This window comes from Aquarana catesbeiana, linkage group LG01, assembly GCF_042186555.1.
Source record: "Aquarana catesbeiana isolate 2022-GZ linkage group LG01, ASM4218655v1, whole genome shotgun sequence".
NCBI classification, from domain to species: Eukaryota; Metazoa; Chordata; class Amphibia; order Anura; family Ranidae; genus Aquarana; species Aquarana catesbeiana.
Window position 1 is genome coordinate 128056643 of NC_133324.1, and position 20425 is coordinate 128077067.

Below are 20425 nucleotides of genomic sequence, written 5' to 3' on the forward strand. Positions count from 1 at the left end.
AGACAGCACACATTTTGTCAGATTCTTGCTGAGGCCGCCTAAATTTGGGTCATGGGTGGGTGAGTCTGCAAGCACAAATCATCTGAACATCATTTGCATCCTATTCATTGCATTCACTGTTCAGCAGCACCCATAGGTGTGCGCAGACCATGGCATTAGGGTGTGCATCCAAAGCTCAAACACACACGTGTGTGTGTGTGTGTGTGTGTGTGTGTGTGTGTGTGTATATATATATATATCTCAGTAGAGCAGTGGACGGTGTCAGTAGGGAAGAGATTGATGTCAGTAGTTTATTTTTATTATCATAACTTTTTTTTACAATTTTTCTATTATTTACAATTTTATTTAATAATATATTATTATTCTTAATATTTTTTTTATATATACAATTTTTTTAGGAGCTCCATTGGGGGGGCTTTGGTGAGATATCAGAGGTCTAAACAGACCCCTGATGTCTCACTTTTAAGACAGAGATGCCTCACTCCCTTCCTCTCCAGCCAAGCAGCAGGGGGAATCTGTGCAGGATAGGTGATTAGGGTGTGCCCAGGCACACCTGGCATACCCTGTGCGCACGCCTATGGCAGCACCATTGTCAGCGGCAGGTGCTGCAACTGCCTGAACACTACAGCCAGCAGTGGAGAATCTTCTATCTGCAATGTTAGCATGGATGGGGGAGCAGATTGATTTTCTCTCATTCTGTCTGAGTATGGTGGCATTAAGTAAGCTTGTGAGTGGTCCTAACAGGATGAATAAAAGGGCCCACTCTATTGGCGGCTGGTGCTTAAAATTTTTTTTGGGGGGGGGGTGCAAACAAACTGAAAAATTCTGAAAAAAAACATCAATTGCAGCCTCACTGTGCCATCAATTACAGCCACTGTGCCCATCAATTGCAGCAACTGTGCCCATCAATTGCAACCTCACTGTGTCTCTCAATTGCAACCACTGTGCCCATCAATTGCAACCTCACTGTACCCATCAATTGCAACCACTATGCCCATCAATAGCAGCCACTGTGTCCATCAATTGCAGCCACTGTGCCCATCAATTGCAACCTCACTGTGCCCATCAATTGCAACCACTATGCCCATCAATAGCAGCCACTGTGTCCATCAATTGCAGCCACTGTGCCCATTATTTGGCAACAAACTGTGTGTATGGTGGACTTAAATAAGCTTGTGAGTGGTCCTATCAGGCGGCTGGTGCTTAAAGTTTTTTTGAGGGGGGAGCAAACAATCTGAAAAATTCTGAAAAAGAACCCATCAATTGCAGCCACTGTGCCCATCAATTGCAGCAATTGTGTCCATCAATTGCAACCTCACTGTGCCCATCCATTGCAGCCACTGTGCCCATCCATTGCAGTACCTGTGACCCCCCCCCCGGCGGCATTTAACCAGCAACCCTCTCCCCGGCCGCTTGCCCGTCACAACATCACCACACCGCGACCTGGAACACTCCAACTGATGACTTCCTGCTGCGCTCTGCAGTTTCAAGCCTGGGACACCGGAGACCACTGGCGCCGCCGAGCTAGAGCCTGCAACACTATCTGGATGTTTGAACTTGGATCCTGTCGCCTATTTGACTCTTTGACAAAAGATATGCCTGCTTTTACCCTGTTTTTATTAAGTGCATTACCATACTTTAAAACATGTTAAATTATTGCTGCACTTAGATTGGGCACTGCTTTTTCTTCTTATAATTTTGAAAGGTACCTGCTTCCACTTCTCGTCAGATCAGTGGAAGTTCGGCCCCCCTCTTCTCCCCACAGGACCATTCATGGGTGGGCAGCTGGCTATGAAGCCACAAGGTGTTACAGTCGGCTGCCTACAGTTAAGATGCCGGCGCCTGCACCTGAAGGCCCACAAAAAGCCGGGTCAGGTGAGGACATCACTGGATCCTGGGACAAAAGTCAGCAGCTACAGTATTTGTAGCTGCTGACTTTTACTTTTTTGTTTACAGGGTGAGGAACCTCATTCATTTTTCTCCCCTGAAATGAGCTGCTGTTTTTACCACTCTCCCCAGATTTGGGCAGCCTTAAAGGGAAAGTTTCCTGGAGATACGTAGAGGTACACTGGAGATACACATGGGGGTACAGTGGACACACACTGGAGGATTCTCATTTTGGAAATGCCAATTGCCTGGCTGCCACACTCCCCTTTTGCTTCAAAACGTATAATTAATGACGGGTGTGCAGATAAGAATTCTAACTTTACTGTGACTTTCCAGATGTGCAAACCTGTTCCAGGTCAGCGACTCATAATGTATTGAAGCCAGCATTTTAGCCAGGCACCCAGCATTTTATAAGCATGTCTGTGGAGAAAAATCCATTTTCCTGTTAGGAAAGGTTAACACTATCTTTTTGTATCTGATGTTTATTGCAGACTAGTAGAAAATGTACTACCCAGATATAGTGTAAATGCTGACATCTAGTGGTCAAAGAGTAAAAACACAACACTACTATTTGCCTTATCATATGATTTTCCAAGGTATTGATTATCTAGAATCAGAAACTGAAATAAGAAGAAACAAAGTTTATATACCATATAAAATCCTTTTACCAATCTTAACTAATATATTTAGGGCTCAGAATTATAATACTTTCCTGTAGACAGTGCAAACTCTACTTTTGTGTCACTCATCTTCCCATTCCACTTCACTCTGCCAATCAACATTGATTCTTATTAATCCTCATGCTGCTAGCATTAGTAAATAAATAGGAAAGTATATCATATTTACTTGTTTTAAACTTTTTTCAGTTATTTTCTGTTTTTTTTTGCCTAGGCAAATGATGTCATACATCCCAGGAGGAGGGGAGGAGAGGAGCGGTTTTCCCAGGTAAGCATGCTCTCCTAAATGCATGCGTGAGCTAAGGGCAGATGGATTCCAGGGAGTAAATGCTAAATTAGTCATTTGCCCTTACTCAAGATGGCCACAGCCAGAAATGCTAGAGGGATGATTTCTCAACAAAATAAAGCATGGAGACATGGATGGATGGGGGAGTTTGCTTTGAATTAAAAAAAAATGAATTAAACAGTGCTTTTGGTTTGTGGTGCTCAGATGCAGTGAAGATCCACTTTTGAGAAAAAGAAAACTCTATCGTTCAATTCTAGGGATGGTACAGTCCAATCTCCTTCTGCTGTGTGGTTATGTCTTTTGACTAGTATTTGGCTTCAAACTGAACTCTAGGAGTATCACGTCCAAGAACCGTCTTCTGCCACACATGACATCATAAAGTACTTTTGCTCTTCATTCTGTCCCTAGTAATAATTTGATAACTAATTTTCCCTCGGCAGGATAACAAAATTTAGGTCTCAGCCTATATGACCTTTTATAATTCCAGGCCTTTACATAAGATAGTTTAAGTCTCAAGTAGTCACAGGGTAATGAAATGATTTTGGAGTACTATTAGGGCTACAAACTAGATATGTGTCTCTATTTATTAATATAAAATGTGTGGGTTCAGTCAGCGCAAAACAATAAATATAAAACAAATCCAAAATATAAGCTGCTGTACACTAAAGGTCAATATATGGTAATCCTTTGGGCGAATGATAAAAATAAACAGTGCAGCGCTAATGACACAATAATAAACAAAAATGTTTATAAAAATCTCTGTCCCCTCTGATAAAAGAAAATAAGAAGAGTTGACAGATAAGTTCTCCTCGGCGGTGATAAAGGTGCTCATAAACATTCAAATGGTGCGTCCTTATCAGTGCTTCCACCGCCGTTTAACCAAACCGCTCACCTCACTCTCTCAAAACGTATAAGTGACGTCACCGAGTCACTGCAGCCACCTTATCCGTTTTGATGAAACTATTACATGTCATTTATCTTAGCACTGGGTTAACATTGCTATACTTGTGAATAACCTTTTTAATTAATAAAGCAAGTATGTTTTAGCCTCACAGTGTGCACTATATATTTCTTATTGATTTTCTATGGTACCACAGTCCGGTATATTGAATATAAGAGTGACAACGTGTGGTTGTTTGAAGCGGTCGGTTATCGAATTCCAATCACCTGATTATTCAGTTCCATCTGTGACTCCCCTAGTGGTGAATGGCTTATAGACCCATCTGTTAATTCAGGGGTCCAGAGAGTGAGGTGAGCGGTTTGGCTAAACGGCGGTGGAAGCACTGATAAGGACGCACCATTTGAATGTTTATGAGCACCTTTATCACCGCCAAGGAGAACTTATCTGTCAACTCTTCTTATTTTCTTTTATCAGAGGGGACTTTTATAAACATTTTTGTTTATTATTGTGTCATTAGCGCTGCACTATTTCTTTTTATCTATTTATTAATATAATGAGTTGGACGGAGTGTCATACAGCCTCCTAAAGTGGTTGTTAACCTCAGTCATGAAATCTGAACAAAGCACGTACAATATATCTGTAGTGTTTACTTATCTATCTCCAAAGCTCTAAGTGTCATTTCTCTCTGGTGCTTCGTTCTTCTGTTATTATTATTATTATTATTATTATTATTATTATACAGGATTTATATAGCGCCAACAGTTTGCGCAGCGCTTTACAACATGGGGCAGACAGTACAGTTACAATACAAATCAATACAGGAGGGATCAGAGGGCCCTGCTCGTTAGAGCTTACAATCTAGAAGGGAGGGTCACGTGGAAACAAAAGGTAATAACTGTAGGGGATGAGCTGATGGAAAAAATGAAAATACAGTTGTTAGGTGTGGGTAGGATAGGCTTCTCTGAAGAGAAGGGTTTCAGGGATCTTCTGAAAGCTAATAAAGTAGGAGATAAGCGGACAGATTGGGGTTATCAGCATGAGTCACTTCAGAGAAGTGTTCGGACACATGAGGTAAATTTGTGACATGGAGGGAGCTCAGCATGCAGCTTGTCTATTCACAACACAGCTCTGTATCCTTTCTTCATTCCTGTTTGCTGTGTAAAGGGGAGGTGTTCCTTTCCTCCAACCAGCTCTCACACAGTGTAACTGCAGCTCTCTGCTCCCTCCTCTGTGCTCCTGACAGATGAAGAAGGATTTTAACACGATTCTGCCATTTTGAAGGGGTGTAGGGGAGAGAAGAGTGCAGATAAACAAGTAAAACCAATATAGGAGGATTTGTTTCATCTCTGTGTATCACCTGAGGCCAGTCACTTTGCTGGGTATATATGAGAGGGTTTACAACCACTTTAAGTAAGGAGTCTTGTTTTCCTGGGAAACCAAGGACTTAGATATGTTTATTTGATTACTTTAGAGCGTTAACCCATCCAGCAAAACATTTTTAATTTAAGGGCTCATTCACATGTGTGCAGAGCCCCATACAGTCCAGAAGAGCAGTTTTGTTTACCTTTTGTACTAGTGCTGAGCTGTGTGCAGGCAGTCTATATAAGTGAATTGGGCAGGTGCGCGGTCTCCGAGCACAGCCTGTGCATTTGGGGCCATGCACCAGTCTCCGCAAACTTGCAAAGGTATGAAACAAAAACCTCTGTTTTTTTAACCTGAGTGGTATTTTTTTAAGGCTTTTTTTTTTTGTGCGCTGACTATCTACAGAATATGTTGGGGAACTACTTTGTAGATTGCCCTGCCTGTGTGCACCTTTCCTTTTTTACTAGTTTTAAATTGATCAGAGAGGCTACCAGGCATAGGTGTGCACCCCAAACATGCATCTGTGTGTGTATTTATATAACACAGTTTACTATGATTGGTACTGATCACTCACTGTGTTCATTTACAAAAGGAAAGGGCCAGTAAATTACATAGGGGCTCAGACAGCAGGGGGAATCTGTGCCACATGGGGTGTTTAGGTTGTGCCCAGGCACACCCTGCGTGCACCCCTATTTTGCCAGGTCAATGAAGAAAGGACAAGGACCAAGAACGTGCAACTTCAGAAGCAAGTTAGCAATGCCAACTCCCATATTCGTGTATTAACAGGTTAATTTTAACCACTTCAGCCACAGAAGGATTTACCCACTTCCTGACCAGGCCATTTTTTGCGATACGGCACTGCGTCTTTGTATTTGACAATTGCACGGTCATGCAAAGTTGTACCCTAACTAAATTGATGTTCTTTTTTTCCCCACAAATAGAGCTTTCTTTTGGTGGTATTTGATTACCTCTGTGGTTTTAATTTTTTTGTGCTATAAACAAAAAAAGAGCAACAATTAAAAAAAACAAAACAAAACAATATTTTACATTTTTTGCTATAAAAAATATCCAAAAAAAACCCCAAAAACTTTCTTCCTCAGTTTAGGCCAATATGTATTCTGCTACATATTTTTGGTTAAAAAAATCCCAATTAGCGTATATTGATTGGTTGGTGCAAAACTTATTGCTTCTACAAAATAGGGGATGGATTTATGCCATTATTATTTTTTTTTTTTTTTACTAGTAATGGCGGTGAACTGCGATTTTTAGTGCGACTGCGACATTGCAGCGGACAGATCGGACACGTTTGACACTTTAGAGACCAGTGACATTTATACAGCGATCAGTGCTATAAAAATGCACTGATTACTGCATAAGTGACAATGGCAGGGAAGGGGTTAACACTAGTGGTGATCAAGGGGTTAAATGTGTTCCCTAGGGAGGTGTTTCTAACTTTATGGGGGGCTGGGCTGACTGGAGGAGGAGAGAGATCGCTGTTCCTAATCACTAGAAACAGACAATACCTCTCTACTCCCCTGTCAGAACGGGGATCTGTTTGTTCACACTGACAGATCCCCGTTCTGCCTCTCTCTGGAGCGCCCACTGGTTAGCTCCCCCGCTAGCGAATGGGCATGCACGCACCGCCCGACGTAAAATGAAGGCGATTCGCGCAGCCGAACCAATGTGATTGGGTATTCTTTGCCACAAAGATCCTTTCACGACATTCACTAATTAATACATTGTAACTCGTTTATTAAACTATAAATATTTTTCCATGTGACATAGTGCTGACAAATACTACGTTTATTTAAAGTAAAACTTAATTAACAAATTGTCTATAAATTAAGCCAACAGGACAATTTAGAAACATTATTAAAGTGTAAAACCAGCCTATTTTTTTTTCAGATAGAGTAGGAAAGAATTAGAACCAGTAAGGGCCTCTTTGCACTATTGCATTGTGGTAATGCACATTACTTGCATATTGCGCATTCATTCTGAATGCCGCCCCTGTGCACCTTTCTGACAGACGTGTTGCAGCTCAGCAAATCATGCAGCAATAGACTAACGTGCATTGTGGTGCACTGCATGCACCTTTTTTGATGATTTAATATCTAGAGTGTTAAGGCCCATACACACGATAGGACTTTGTACAAACTTTTCCGTGGATTTTTGTACAAAGGGCGTCGGCCGTAAACTAATTAAGTATACACACGGCAGGACTTTTTCAGCCAACTTTCACCAAATCACGTGGTTTTTCAGCTCTTTACCGCCACCCTTTGGTCAACTTCTGTATTGTTGTCTGATGCGTGTTTGTACTTTGGGCTAAAGTCCTATGGACTTCTGTACACACGATAGGATTTTGCACCATAGGACTTTTGTTGCCGGAAAGTTTGTCGGTTTGCACAGGCAACATTTGTCCGATGAAAACCGAAAAAGTTTGTCCGATGGAGCGTACACACGGCAGGATGTTGCCTTATAACAGCTAATTTGCATGTTTGTTGTCAAAAAGTCCTATCGTGTGTATAGGCCTTCAGATGGCCCATTCAAAATTATTGGGCTGCCGTAGCTCCCAACTGTCCCTGATTTGGAGCAATGTCCCCCTGTCCCTTCTTTCCTCCTTATTTGACCCTCATTTTGGTCTGATCCATATAGTTGTATATAAAATGCACTTTTTATCTTTCAAAAAGTGTTTCCCAGTGCTAAACCTTTCATCCAAATTCTAAATTGCTGCATTTGTAAATTTTAAAAGCCAATATAAAGGAATAGTAGTGGTAAAAAAAAAGCACTTGTGGATTTAATTAACCTTTTTTTTTTGTTATGTCCCCTTTAAGGGGAGTGGCAGGGGGGGCGTGTCCTATGCCTACATACAATTGCTAGTAGGTGTCCCTCATTCCCATCTCAAAATGTTGGGAGGTATGCGTAACACAATAAACATCAACGCACCGCAACAGTGTGAATATGCCCTAACAGTTTTTTCTGTTCTCTTTGGCATCAAAAGGGATACAAATAAACATTTAAAAAACTTTTTAGTAGAGTATTACTTGTCATACATGGAGCAAAGTTCATCTGGTTCTGGCAGGGACAGATAGCAAAATACAATACAGGAGATTCGTCCATCAGAGCTGTGTAGCCTGGATGGAGAAAAGTTTTCATTTTTTTCTGTTCAGCCTGCAGGCTGAAAGGGAAAAAAAAAAATCTATAAATGCATTGCCAGTTTTAAGGAAGGCTTGAGCTCCCATCAGGTTTTTTTTGTTTTTTTTTACAGCAATAAGAATAATAAGTAAGGCATTCAACCTCCAACTGGAACACAGATAGAAGGGAAAAAAGATGACGCGGCTCTAACCTTGCCTTACACTACTACAAATGAAAAGTTGTTTTTTTTTTTTTAATGTTTCCTTCTTTTTACCACTGAGAACAATAAACCCGTTGGAGGTTCTAGCTTTTCCCCATCTTATCCAAAATTTTTTTTAAAAAAAGGGTTTCAGATGAAGATACACTTTTTACAGTGCATGTGATTCTGAGAAACTTCATAGACTCTCACAGGCATAAAATAAAATAAAAACTCTGCGCTTACTCAATTAAATAGCAGCTCACACAACAAACAAGGAAATTTGTAAAAGGAACAGGTGCATATATAGTGTAGCGCTAATTATAACCAATGAATTTAAAATTGTAGTATTGCATACACAAAAAAACACAATAACAAAATAAATGCATATATCCCAAATTTTGGTGTGAGACACCCTAGCAGATATCTATTAAATGTGAAAAAAAGTTTTGAAAAAAAGTTTTATAGTCCCATATTATAGATATAATAATGCTGTACACCATGTGGATAGCTGGTAAGAAAGCAAAATAGATATGGTGGATCCCCCGCGTAGAAGCAGTGCAGGCTTACCAGAAGGGTAAATGTCCCATTTGTCAGTAAGGCTTGTATTGCCAACAGGCAATGAAATAGGGTCTCTCAGCCAGACGATGATGAGGTCCAAATTACATCAAGGACTTTAGAAAGGACTCTTCTATATGTAGCTTGGTCTCGGTGAAATAGCCCATAAGGAATAAGAAAAGGGCCACATAGCATAATAACGTTTGGTAAAACTAATTTATTTAAAAGTAAAACACTTACATTCTCCGTGATAAAAAAGCGCTTATCATAAAATTGTGGCAGGCAGTGGAGTCTTCCGGCGCGTTTCGTCTAATCAGACTTCATCTGGGTTACCCTACCACTGCTGCCATACTCCTTTATAAAGGTGCTATGACCCCCCTTGATGAGAATCCAGCTCGTGCCCATTCATTACATGCACTTCCGGGTATCGCCAAAATGGCGGCCCCGCGTGCGTTTCAAGCCTCTTTCCTGCTGTATAATGTGCGTTCCAGCGCCCCCATGTTAATGCTCAATAGTAATGTATAAGCTATTTTCCCACATAGTATCAAAATGTATAAGACTCCTTGTGTCAAAAAGAAAAAAAAAATGTAAAGAGAAAAGTGTGAAAGAAAAAAACAAAGAAAACTCTTCCGGATCGAGCATAGGAAGTGTGCAGATCCGGGCGGTCTGTTCCAGGTGACGTAAGGAGCGGTCTGTTCCAGGTGACGTAAGGAGTGTCGAGATCAGCTGCGCCTTCCGCCCACATGGAACGCAAGCGAAGCCGCCGTCTATTACGTGCGCGCCACGCCTCCATATGACGATGAACGTGGCGCGATGTCGTCACAGGCGGCTCAGCCTGACAGCGCGCCCCTGGAGACAAAGTGACGCGCTGTCATGCCAACATACTACACTGTATGTAAAGGATAAGAATGGAATACCCCCCAGAGATGAATTTCTATATGTGCAAAGTGATGATTTGATATTGCCTCGATCTCCGAACACTAGGACGAAGCAACTAAAGTGACGACCAAAAATAAAATTAACAAAAACGGTCTTTAATTAAAAGACTTTTATAATGTGACAGGACAAGTGGATGAAAAATGAATTGTGTGTGTGTATTGTCAAATATCAATTATAAAGTGTACTATATGTAAGTAAATGAATGAAGCATAGTGTGGACCTTAATCCACATTTCAGGGGAATATACATGTATAGGTACACTTCATAATTTTAGATCCAGTGGAATTCATTTACTTACATATAGAACACTTTATAATTGATATTTGACAACTTTTTTTTTATCTGAGGTCATCTTATATTAACCTGGTCTAAGTTGGTTTTATCCTCTCTTATACAATGTATGACACAATCTTTCCATGTTAAAATTGTTTTAGTTAACCACTTGCCGCCCTCCATATAGCAAAATGACGGCGGCAAAGTGGTTTCAATATCCTGACTGGACGTCATATGACGTGATCAGGATATTAAGCCGCTGCGCACCCCTGGGGGCATGCATTGCGGCGATCGTTGTTGCGGTGTGTCATTCTGACACACCGCAACTACGATCTCGGTAAAGAGTCTCTGACGGAGACTCTTTACCACGTGATCATCCGTGTCCAATCACAGCTGATCATGATGTAAACAGGAAGAGCCGGTGATTGGCTTTTCCTCACTCGTGACTGTCAGACGCGAGTAGAGGAGAGCTGATCAGCTGCTCCTATGACAGGGGGGGTCTGTGCTGATCGATTATCAACACAGCCCCCCCCAGGATGCCCACACTGGACCACAAGGGACGCCACTAGGACCACCGGGGATGTCACCACAATATATGCCAACCTAGACCACCAGGGATGCCAATCAGTACCCACAATGGGCATCACTGATTGGCAGGCATTATTGTTTAGCACTGATTGGCATCCATCAATACCATACATAACAGTACATCAGTGCCACCTAAACGTGCCCATCCATGCCCACCCGTGCCGCCTATCAGTGCCAATCCGTGCCACCTATCAGTGCCCAGCTGTGCCACCTATTCATGCCCATCTGTGCTGCATATCCATGCCCATCCGTGCCACCTATCCGTGCCCGTCCGTGCCCATCCATGCCGCATATCAGTGCCACCTATCAGTGCCCCATCAGTGCTGCATATTAGTGCCCATCAATGCCACCTCATCAGTGCCACCTCATTGGTGCCACCTCATCGGGGGCCATCAGTGCCGCCTTATCAGTGCCCGTCAGTGCAGCCCCATCAGTGCCCATCAGTGAAGGAGAAAACTTACTTATTTACAAAGTTTTGTAACTGAAACAAAAAAAAAACATTTTTTTTTCAAAATTTTTTTATTTGTTTAGCAGAAAATAAAAATCTCATCAAATACCACCAAAGGAAAGCTCTATTTGTGGGAACAAAATGATAAAAGTTTAGTTTGGGTACAGTGTTGTATGACCGCGCAATTGTCATTCAAAGTGCGACAGTGCTGAAAGCTGAAAATTGGTCTGGGCAGGAAGGTGTATAAGTGCCCGGTATTGAAGTGGTTAAACTACTTTTAGTTTATGTTGGAACTACAACTCAATATTATTACCATATATGTGATCTTTTTTGTTTGCTGCCACCATATGTACTTATGTATACTAATTGTTACAATTCAATAAACAAATTTGACAAGAAAATATACTTTTCATTCATAAGACATGCACTTATTGCATCCTTCTTGATAACATTATCCATAAACTCCACAAAGTCACTGTAAATGAGAAATCTAAACACAAGATGCAGTGTAACTGTGCTACATTTTATTCACCTCTTTCTGTGTTTTAAATCTAAAAAATAATAATATAAAATGGTGTGTACAGTGGATGTGTTTGCTTTACATATAACAAGCTGTTACATTCGATGTCATCTCTCCAACCAGTACCCCCACCCCAGTAGTCACACACTATATGAATAGCAGAATTCTAGAAGCTTGCTAGGAAAATGATTTTTAATCTTCAGAGTATATTATAAGGCTTGCTTAAATATGTATCAACGTGTTCTGGTTTCCAGGGGAGAAAGTACATGTAATGCTTTGTCCCTTCTTCTTCCTATCTGCATTCTAGCTGTGAGGTCGGTCCATAGCTGTCCAATAATGCAGCTAGCTAGGAGATGGCTGTTCTGACAGATTTTCTCTGTCTATAAGCGGAGGGGGGAATTTAACCCTCCATTTTCCTGGCAAGCTGGCAAGTACACATTATTATTATATTAGGATTTATATAGTGCCAACAGTTTGCGCAGCGCTTAACAAAATGACATGTGCAATTAGTTTCATTCCAAATTCATTTTTTGATGAAATTTGACAAATTTGTTCATTCGCAAATATGTGAATTAACGGAAACCCGTTTAACAAATTTTTTCCGAAATTCAAAGATTCAGAAATTCAAAAAAATCTAAAAATTTGAAAATTCAGAATTTTGAAAATTCGAAAATCAAAAATTCGATAATCTGGAAATTCAGAAATTCGTAAATAAGAACAAAAATCCGAAAATAACAATGAAAATCTAAAAGTTAGAAAACCCGAAATTTTTGAAATAATAACTAACTAACTAATAATAACTATTACTAACTATTAAATTATAGGTATTGGAATTTCCTTTCAAATTTGGCTGTTAGTGAACGTAATGAATACGAATTTATCCAAAGTTATGAATTATCCCAAATACGAATGCTTTATCTAAATGAATGGAACGTAACAAATTATTAATAATAATAATAATAAAAACATTTCGTATTCATTACGTTCACTAACAGCCAAATTTGAAAGGAAATTCAAATACCTATAATTTAATAGTTAGTTATTATTAGTTATTATTTCGGATTTTCAAATTTTTGAATTTTCATTCTTATTTTCGGATTTTCATTCTTATTTTCGGATTTTCTTTCGAAATTTTCAAATTTTTTTCTTCTTTTTGGATTTTCGGATTTCCGATTTTTTGGATTTCGAATTTCCGAATTTATTTTAAATAACGGATGACCCAAAGAACGAAAAAAAAAAAATGAATGAAATGAACACATTTTTTGGCACTGCACATGTCTACTGGCAAGTGCTGGGAGTTGAAGAAAAAAAACATTAGTCAAAGCAGCCCTCTCCTGGCTAGCTGTACTGTTGGAGTAGGGGTACCTTTTCCACATTATAGCTTGCCTTAAACAACACATAGGAGGATGGGACAAAGTACTACTGTATATGTACGATGTTCCCTGAAGAACAATACACATTAGTAATAATGATAAAAGTTAGGCTATTTATTCAAGCTCTAAAAGTGCAGAAATCCCAAAAAATGTTTACTATTGATTTTGGCTTTAAACCCTTGGCACTGGCACCTCCAAGACCTTTAAGGGGTTTAAGATGCCGGCAGGTGAGGCGGGAGATATAATCAGCAGAGATTGGGAGCATTCTGTTAGCTGCTGGTAACTGCGCGCTGGTTGCAATGTGGTAAACATGCAGCCACTCTGCACCAAGGCCCACCCACCGATAGGCCCCATATTTGTGTGCTGTTGGCACCAAGAGGTTTAAGTGTTACTAAACCCAGGACCCTGCATTCACTATATCTCGTCTCCTACAGTACACAGAACATGGAAATGCAATTATTTTAGTAAATATAAAATGCTAAATACCTTTTCTCATCAGCAGTATATAGCAGTCTTGTGACTTCTATCAATGTCTGGCCAAGCACTGGTTAAAGCTTGTAGGAGGAGATTTCATTCTCTGATTGTCCTATGAGGCTGCATGACTCCTGACCCTCTGTCTGAACAGTGCTGATTGGCCCTGTGCTGATCACATGCACCCTCCCAAAAAACAAACAAAAACTGTCTATCATTACACACCAAACTGAGCATGTACAGCTTGCCTCCAAGGCTCTGTACTATCAGCAGGTGGATTGGGGACTGTGGAAGAAGGGGAGGATCAGATAAGACAGGATCAAACAGCCTTTTTACACAATGCGGAGGATTAACCCCTTAGGTTCCACAGTGATTATAACAAGCATGTTTTACTGCATATAGAGACTGATTTTACTGTTGTGGGTTTAGTAACACTTTAAGTCTGTTTAATATTCCCCAAAGTGCAGGCAATAGTTCACACCATTGAATCATATGTTAATACAGGATTCATTTACTACCAGCTGGATCACTGCTGAATAAAACATTTATGCTGAATTATTTTTATCTTGAAATGCAAAAGTTATTGGAGGAAGGACACTGTCTGTTTTCAATGCAATGCTCCGATTGAACTGTTCACTATTTAGAACAGTAGGAGATAGGTCCATATTAGCTGAACTTCAGATAATCTTGTGGTCCTCCTATGAACACTCAGTTTCCTCTCTCAGTGTGATTTTGCTATAAATTTAGTGTCCAGAGGTGGTACATATGAGGGTTAGGTTAAGTTTATGAGCATGTTTAGCTTGCAGGTGAGGTGTAAGAATGACTTCAAGGTTAACATTATGCGTATGGGTTATGTTCAGCATTAGGGGTTGGGTCAGGTTAAAGCGGTGGTTCACCCACACTGCCAAAAAAAAAAAATATTAAAAGCCAACAGCTACAAATACTGCAGCTGCTGACTTTTAATACATGGCCACTTACCTGTCCCAGGGTCCAGCGATGTTGGCAGGGGACGCCGAGAACCCGCTCGGTTCTCGGCAGCTGCCACCGCCATCCTAGGTGAGGGAATCAGGAAGTGAAGCGTTGCGACTTCACTTCCCGGTTCCCTATTGCGCATGCGCGAGTCGCGCTGCGCGTCCCTAGTGGTCCCCTCTCTCTCCTGGGAGCTGTGTGTTCCCAGCAGACAGCGCGGTCGGGACGGGAAGAGGCATAGACTCCCATGGGAGTCTATGCCGGAAGTGGGTGCAAATACCTGTCTTAGACAGGTATCTGCACCCCCCTCCCCCCTGAAAGGTGCCAAATGTGACACCGGAGGGGGGGAGGGTTCCGAAAAGCGGAAGTTCCATTTTTGTGTGGAACTCCGCTTTAAGCGGTTAATGGCCAAAGCTAAGGGTTCGTTTTCGGTTTAGAATTATGGGTTAGGTTCAGGACAGTGTTAAAGCGGAGTTCCACTCAAAAATGGAACATCCGCTTTAAGTGAAGGTGACCTCCTGACATGCCACTTTTGGCATGTCATTTTTTTTGGGGGGGGGGGGAGCGGATACCCTCTTTTTAGAGAGTTCCAGCTCCCACTTCCTCCTGAGGCACCACGGCGCCAGAAGCAAGTTCACCTCTCCCCCCTCCCTCTCGGCAATCATCACGTCACAGGTCCCAGATGATTGCCCGGCCAGTCACAGTGCACAGCGCGGCTCGCGCATGCGCAGTGACAATGCCGGCGCCGCAGAAAGGAGGGGAAGGGGAGCGGGGCTTCGTACACCTGCATCGCTGGACTGTAGGACAGGTAAGTGTCTGATTATTAAAAGTCAGCAGCTACACTTTTTGTAGCTGCTGACTTTTATATGGGTGGAACCCTGCTTTAACTTACAAAGTAGCCTTTCCAGATGGACACAATGTCATTGGGTGTGGAATATTGTTAGTGACAGCACTATTTGAGTCCAAATGCACCAGCCAAAATGATCATGTCTAAAGTGAAGGTGTACTGAGCATGTCAGATGCATCATTCTTCCTGCCCCAGCAATGATGTCATGGTTCTCAAAATGCATCTGCCTTTTTCATGAAAGTGTCTGAAAGAAAAACTTTGTGTTTTCTGTGGCGGCCAAACTGGTTTAGTTGCCTAATCTTCACATGAAGAGCCGTGAAATATGAAAAAGATCTTCACATGAAAGAGCCAACACAACTAGTTCTCATCTCAGTCACATCCATATGTGGGGTGTAAGGTGCAAAGACAACCAGATTCTCATCAAAGCAAATCTGGGGTCACAGTCTGGTCTAGTGCCATTCCTCAACAGTGGCCCTGAGGGACTTCTAGCAGGGCATGTTTTCATACTGAAAGGTAAGAGCAGCAATCCCTTTAAAACAGGCCCCTAAAAACTACAAGAGGTGGAAAACATTACTTGTTAGCAGGCCACTGAGGACCAGCGTTGAGTAACACTGGTCAAGTAGATCAGTTATTAGGGTGTGCTATGTGAGCAGATTAAAAACAAAAACAAAATAAATCCAAACCCTGAGAAACAAATTGACAAAAATAATCTGCACAGTGCTTTGTTTAACTGTACTATTTCCCCAAGTTCCCCCCCACACACAGTGACTGCTACAAAGCACGGCCTAGTAGTAAACACTTGAGTTATGGCTTCTCATCATCCAGCACTACCCTGGGAACGGGCTGTTAGCTGTGCTTGGCAAAGTGTGGCAGTTCAATTCCAGTGTGGAGGTGAATCTCTCCTGGAGCCTCCAGAGCAAAGGTGGGGTGAGCTGCTTCTGTAAACCGATGCCTGAAGGTGAACAACAACTGTCCTTTCTGGACGTTATAGAAAGAGAGTCTTCCTTTCCTGTAGTCTAAAAGAACACCGACCCGGACTGGAGGCTCCGTCAGGTGGACTTCACTCCAAACTTCATTGTGGAGGAACTTATACGAGAAACTGAAAGAAGACACAAATATAGCTGTATGAATTGAGAATGTGGAGGGAAGAAAAAATGAAATGCCAAAAAATTTTGCTGAAGCAGTTAGAATGTATGTAAACCTCAAGAATGAACATTTAGAGAAGGGATATGCAATTAGCGGACCTCCAGCTGTTGCAGAACTACAAGTCCCATGAGGCATAGCAAGACTCAAGCATGACACCCAGAGTCAGAGGCATGATGGGACTTGTAGTTTTGCAACAGCTGGAGGGCCGCTAATTGCATACCCCTGAGCTAGAGTAATCTGTGATTTAACTATTTACATGACTTTTAAAATATGTTTCTAGTAAAACGCATGATGAAGTTATTTCAAATTAAGTAAAGGCGTGTTTAACATTTTGCACAGAAAATGAATAATAGAAAACCTAAATAATGCTTGTTTACGAATGATAAAAAAAAGAATTAGTGAAAAAAACTTTTTAAAGAGAAACTTCAGCTTGATTTTTTCGGCAAGATTAATATTGGTGATGTTTAAATTATAGCCTTTCTGTACCTAATGATGGAACATCCTTACCTACTCTTGAGTCTGTTTTTTTTTTCATTCATAATATGCTGACCAAGACCACTGTAAAGAACTTACACATTGTGCCTTCCTTAAGGTTTGTTCTTTCTTCTTTGTATTTTATGCTTGTGAAATTCTCTAATAAACTCAGATTGATCTAAAAGTCAGCAACTAAAAATACTGTAGCTGCCGAGTTAAAAATCAGTTACTTAACAGTGCCTGGAGTCCAGCGCAGTCTTCATGCAACTGGTTCTTCTTACTGCTGCGGGTCACCGGCACTGCAATCTTAGCTACGGGAGCTGGCCCTAGCTTTCTGGGGAACCACAAATCGCTTCCTATTGCGCATGCGCAAACAATTTGTGAATGGTCCCACAGCTATGGGAGGGAAGGGGGCAAGAGATGATCTCCTTACCTAGGTGAGGATTGCGGAAGTAGAACCGTGTACCAATGAAAATCCGTACTCACTTCCCCCCTCCCCCCAAATAAACCTGTAACTCAGAAAGCGAACAAGCGGGATTTCATTTTTTTAAGTGAAGTTCTGCTTTATGGAAAGAAAAAGTATGAAGCAGTTAATAAAGGCTAATTAGGTAAACTAGGGCTTGATGCATTAAATAGGAATTTCAGAAAAAAGAACTTTGCAAGTTTGCAGATGAAAAATGCAACATATTACAATGTAACCAAATAACTACATTGTTTATATCAATCAACACTGTAGTAAATTGTTACAAATGATCCACTCCCGATGGATGTTGTACACAGAGTAGGACCTTGAATATGCAGAACTTGGAGGCCATGAAGAATAAATCAAATTAAATTAAGTCTTACAGGGAATTTCTAACAATCATGGCCAAGCTGTTGCCTGCCCATTTCCACTCTTCTTACCTCCCTATTATCTACAAATAGGAATTGACAGACCTACTAGCCAATGGGGAGGTGAGCAGAACTGGACAACTCACAGATTAGCCTTGATAACTGGGTACTCCCTTCAGGTCTAAATTTAATGTACACACGAGCGGACTTTTTGACGGACTTTCAACGCACTTCCGACGGACTTTCCCAACGAACGGACTTGCCTACACACGATCACACCAAAGTCCGATGGATTCGTACGTGATGACGTATGACCGGACTCAAATAAGGAAGTTCATAGCCAGTAGCCAATAGTTGCCCTAGCATCAGACTAGCATACAGACAAGCAGATTTTTCGATAGGAACTGGGTCCGGCGGAGTTCCGACGTAAAGATTTGAAACATGTTCCACATCTAAAGTCCATTAGATTTTCGACCGAAAAAGTCCGCTGCAGGTCCGATGAAGCCCACACACGGTCGAATTGTCCATCGGACCAGTCTGGTCGAAAAGTCCGCTGGTGTGTACGCGGCATAAGTCTCAAAATATAAATAAGACCCAAGGTGTACCTAGTATGTTCTTCACTCTCTCAGCTCCCTTAGTGTCTAACATGGAAGTAAGGGGGAGTAAAAGGGGTGGCCCACCTATTGGTCATGTAGGCTGCCTTCGATATTTCCCTAGCAGGGTACCAGATTACTCTAAGAATTAACTAATGATCATTGCAGGCACCTGGAAATACCTTTACTATTTATCAGCAGGTAGATTATGTGCACAAGAAGCACCCGCAGTGCTTGCAGGTAGATAAGAAAAAATTCTCTTGTTGATTTAGTTATGAAGGTGTAAAGTTATTTTGGAACAGTGATCATAAATCTGAACTCCAGAAACAGCTAAACATGGTTTAGATACCTATATATTTATTTTTTATGAAAGGTTTTGTAATTCTGTACAATCTTGATTTACATATCTATGCAACACCTGCACAGCAAGGCAGGTGAAACCCTTATTTCCTGATTTAGCAATGCAGCTTTATACATCCCCTGTTCCTTCATTAGACAACGAATCAGCATCTTCACCTCTCTCAAGAAAGACCCCCACCCAACATATACTTACCTTTCCTTCACTGCCCCATACAAGGAGCTTGAAGCTGATGGGAATACCTAGCGGAGCAATCTAACAAACTCCAGGTGACAGCACTAGACCAATAAGCACTGTCACATGGGAAGTCTATAGCCCTGTATAAGCTACAACTCTGGCTGGTAGCTTACACAGGGCTTTGTTTTGCTCCTGGTGACTTAACGGGGTGGGGGTCAGCGTTGAAAGAAGTTAAGTACGGTATAGGCTGCTAGGAAGAGTCAAATTAAAGTGAATCTGTTGCCCTTTTACCCTGCACTGTAAAAGCACAGGTTCACTTTAAGCCCAGCCCTCTGTAGCATACCGTTTGTTTGGGACCGCTTTAGATGGTATCACTAATAGGTCCGCCCAACATACAGCATCTTTGTTTTTCAAGACAAAAAGCTGAAATTAGTTATTTCACCTATAACAAATTCTGATGATTTTAGTATCACAGCTCATTCAAAAACTGCAATAATAGCATATGGTAACCATTCTGTTGCACTGGATAGGCTCCAAGTAATGTCACTTACACAGAGAGAAGGTGCTTACAATGAAAGTGTAGAAATTTTGCTTGATGTAGCTACCCACTTAAGCATGCTCTCTAAATTGATTACATAGATTTAGCTGATTATTACCTTGTAGAAGAACAAGAGCACTGCATACACCATGATGTGCTGTCTTGTGCAGAGGCATCTTCCTCAGGAGAGGGGTGAAAGGTTGCACCAACGCTGTAGGCACTGCACTCAGTTACCATCATCTCCCAGTAATGTCTCCCACTGGCTGGCAGCAGCTCCCCCAGAACTAAGGGAATTCTATATAAAAAATAAAAAAGATTTTTGGACTCATATCATTTATATAGGTAGTTAATCAAAAAACGTAACCTATTGAAATGTTTATTCATTAAAACTAATGAGCACTAATTGCTGAGATTTGTGTAGAAATCCTATTTCCAGGCTGCAGAACTTGAGTAGAATGCTGAGTTGTATTTTAAAGTGAGAATACCTTTATTCAGCTACCCATAATTGTATAGCCAGCCCAGATAAGGTCCATTTCATGTACAAATGCATCAAACGTTACAATCTCCCTGCCTTACATTGAGAGAATCCTCACATCAACATTCTGTTGATATGGCAAGGTCTCCAAAAACCATACCTAAACCCTTGCCATTTGACCTTATTGACAAAATGTAAAAGCCGCAGGACATCAGAACAGAAGATATTGTAAAAAATAAAGCAGCATTTTACACAGCTAACTTTATGTTCAGTACTTCCAATACAGAAATGCACCAGCCAGACTTGTATGGCAGCTTATATCGGGCTACATAGAAAATCATACTGACGTCAAATATTTCAATTTCTGTAGTAGTGTGGGTACTTTCCTCAGTCACATTTTTGATTG

General features: G+C 41.2%; 1 protein-coding gene across 2 annotated transcripts in view; it reads right to left on the reverse strand.

The window, feature by feature from the left end:
- Nucleotides 1-15232: 15232 nt before the first annotated feature.
- The window catches only part of CMYA5 (cardiomyopathy associated 5), an 88673-nt gene continuing 83480 nt past the window's right edge, over nt 15233-20425 (reverse strand). For both annotated transcript variants that reach the window (XM_073623715.1, XM_073623707.1), the window contains exons 13-14: nt 19663-19839; nt 15233-16526 (exon numbers count right to left, since the gene is read on the reverse strand). In XM_073623715.1, the coding sequence (XP_073479816.1) occupies nt 16274-16526; nt 19663-19839 (430 nt within the window). In that variant the 3' untranslated portion in view covers nt 15233-16273. The remainder of the gene's footprint in view (nt 16527-19662; nt 19840-20425) is intronic.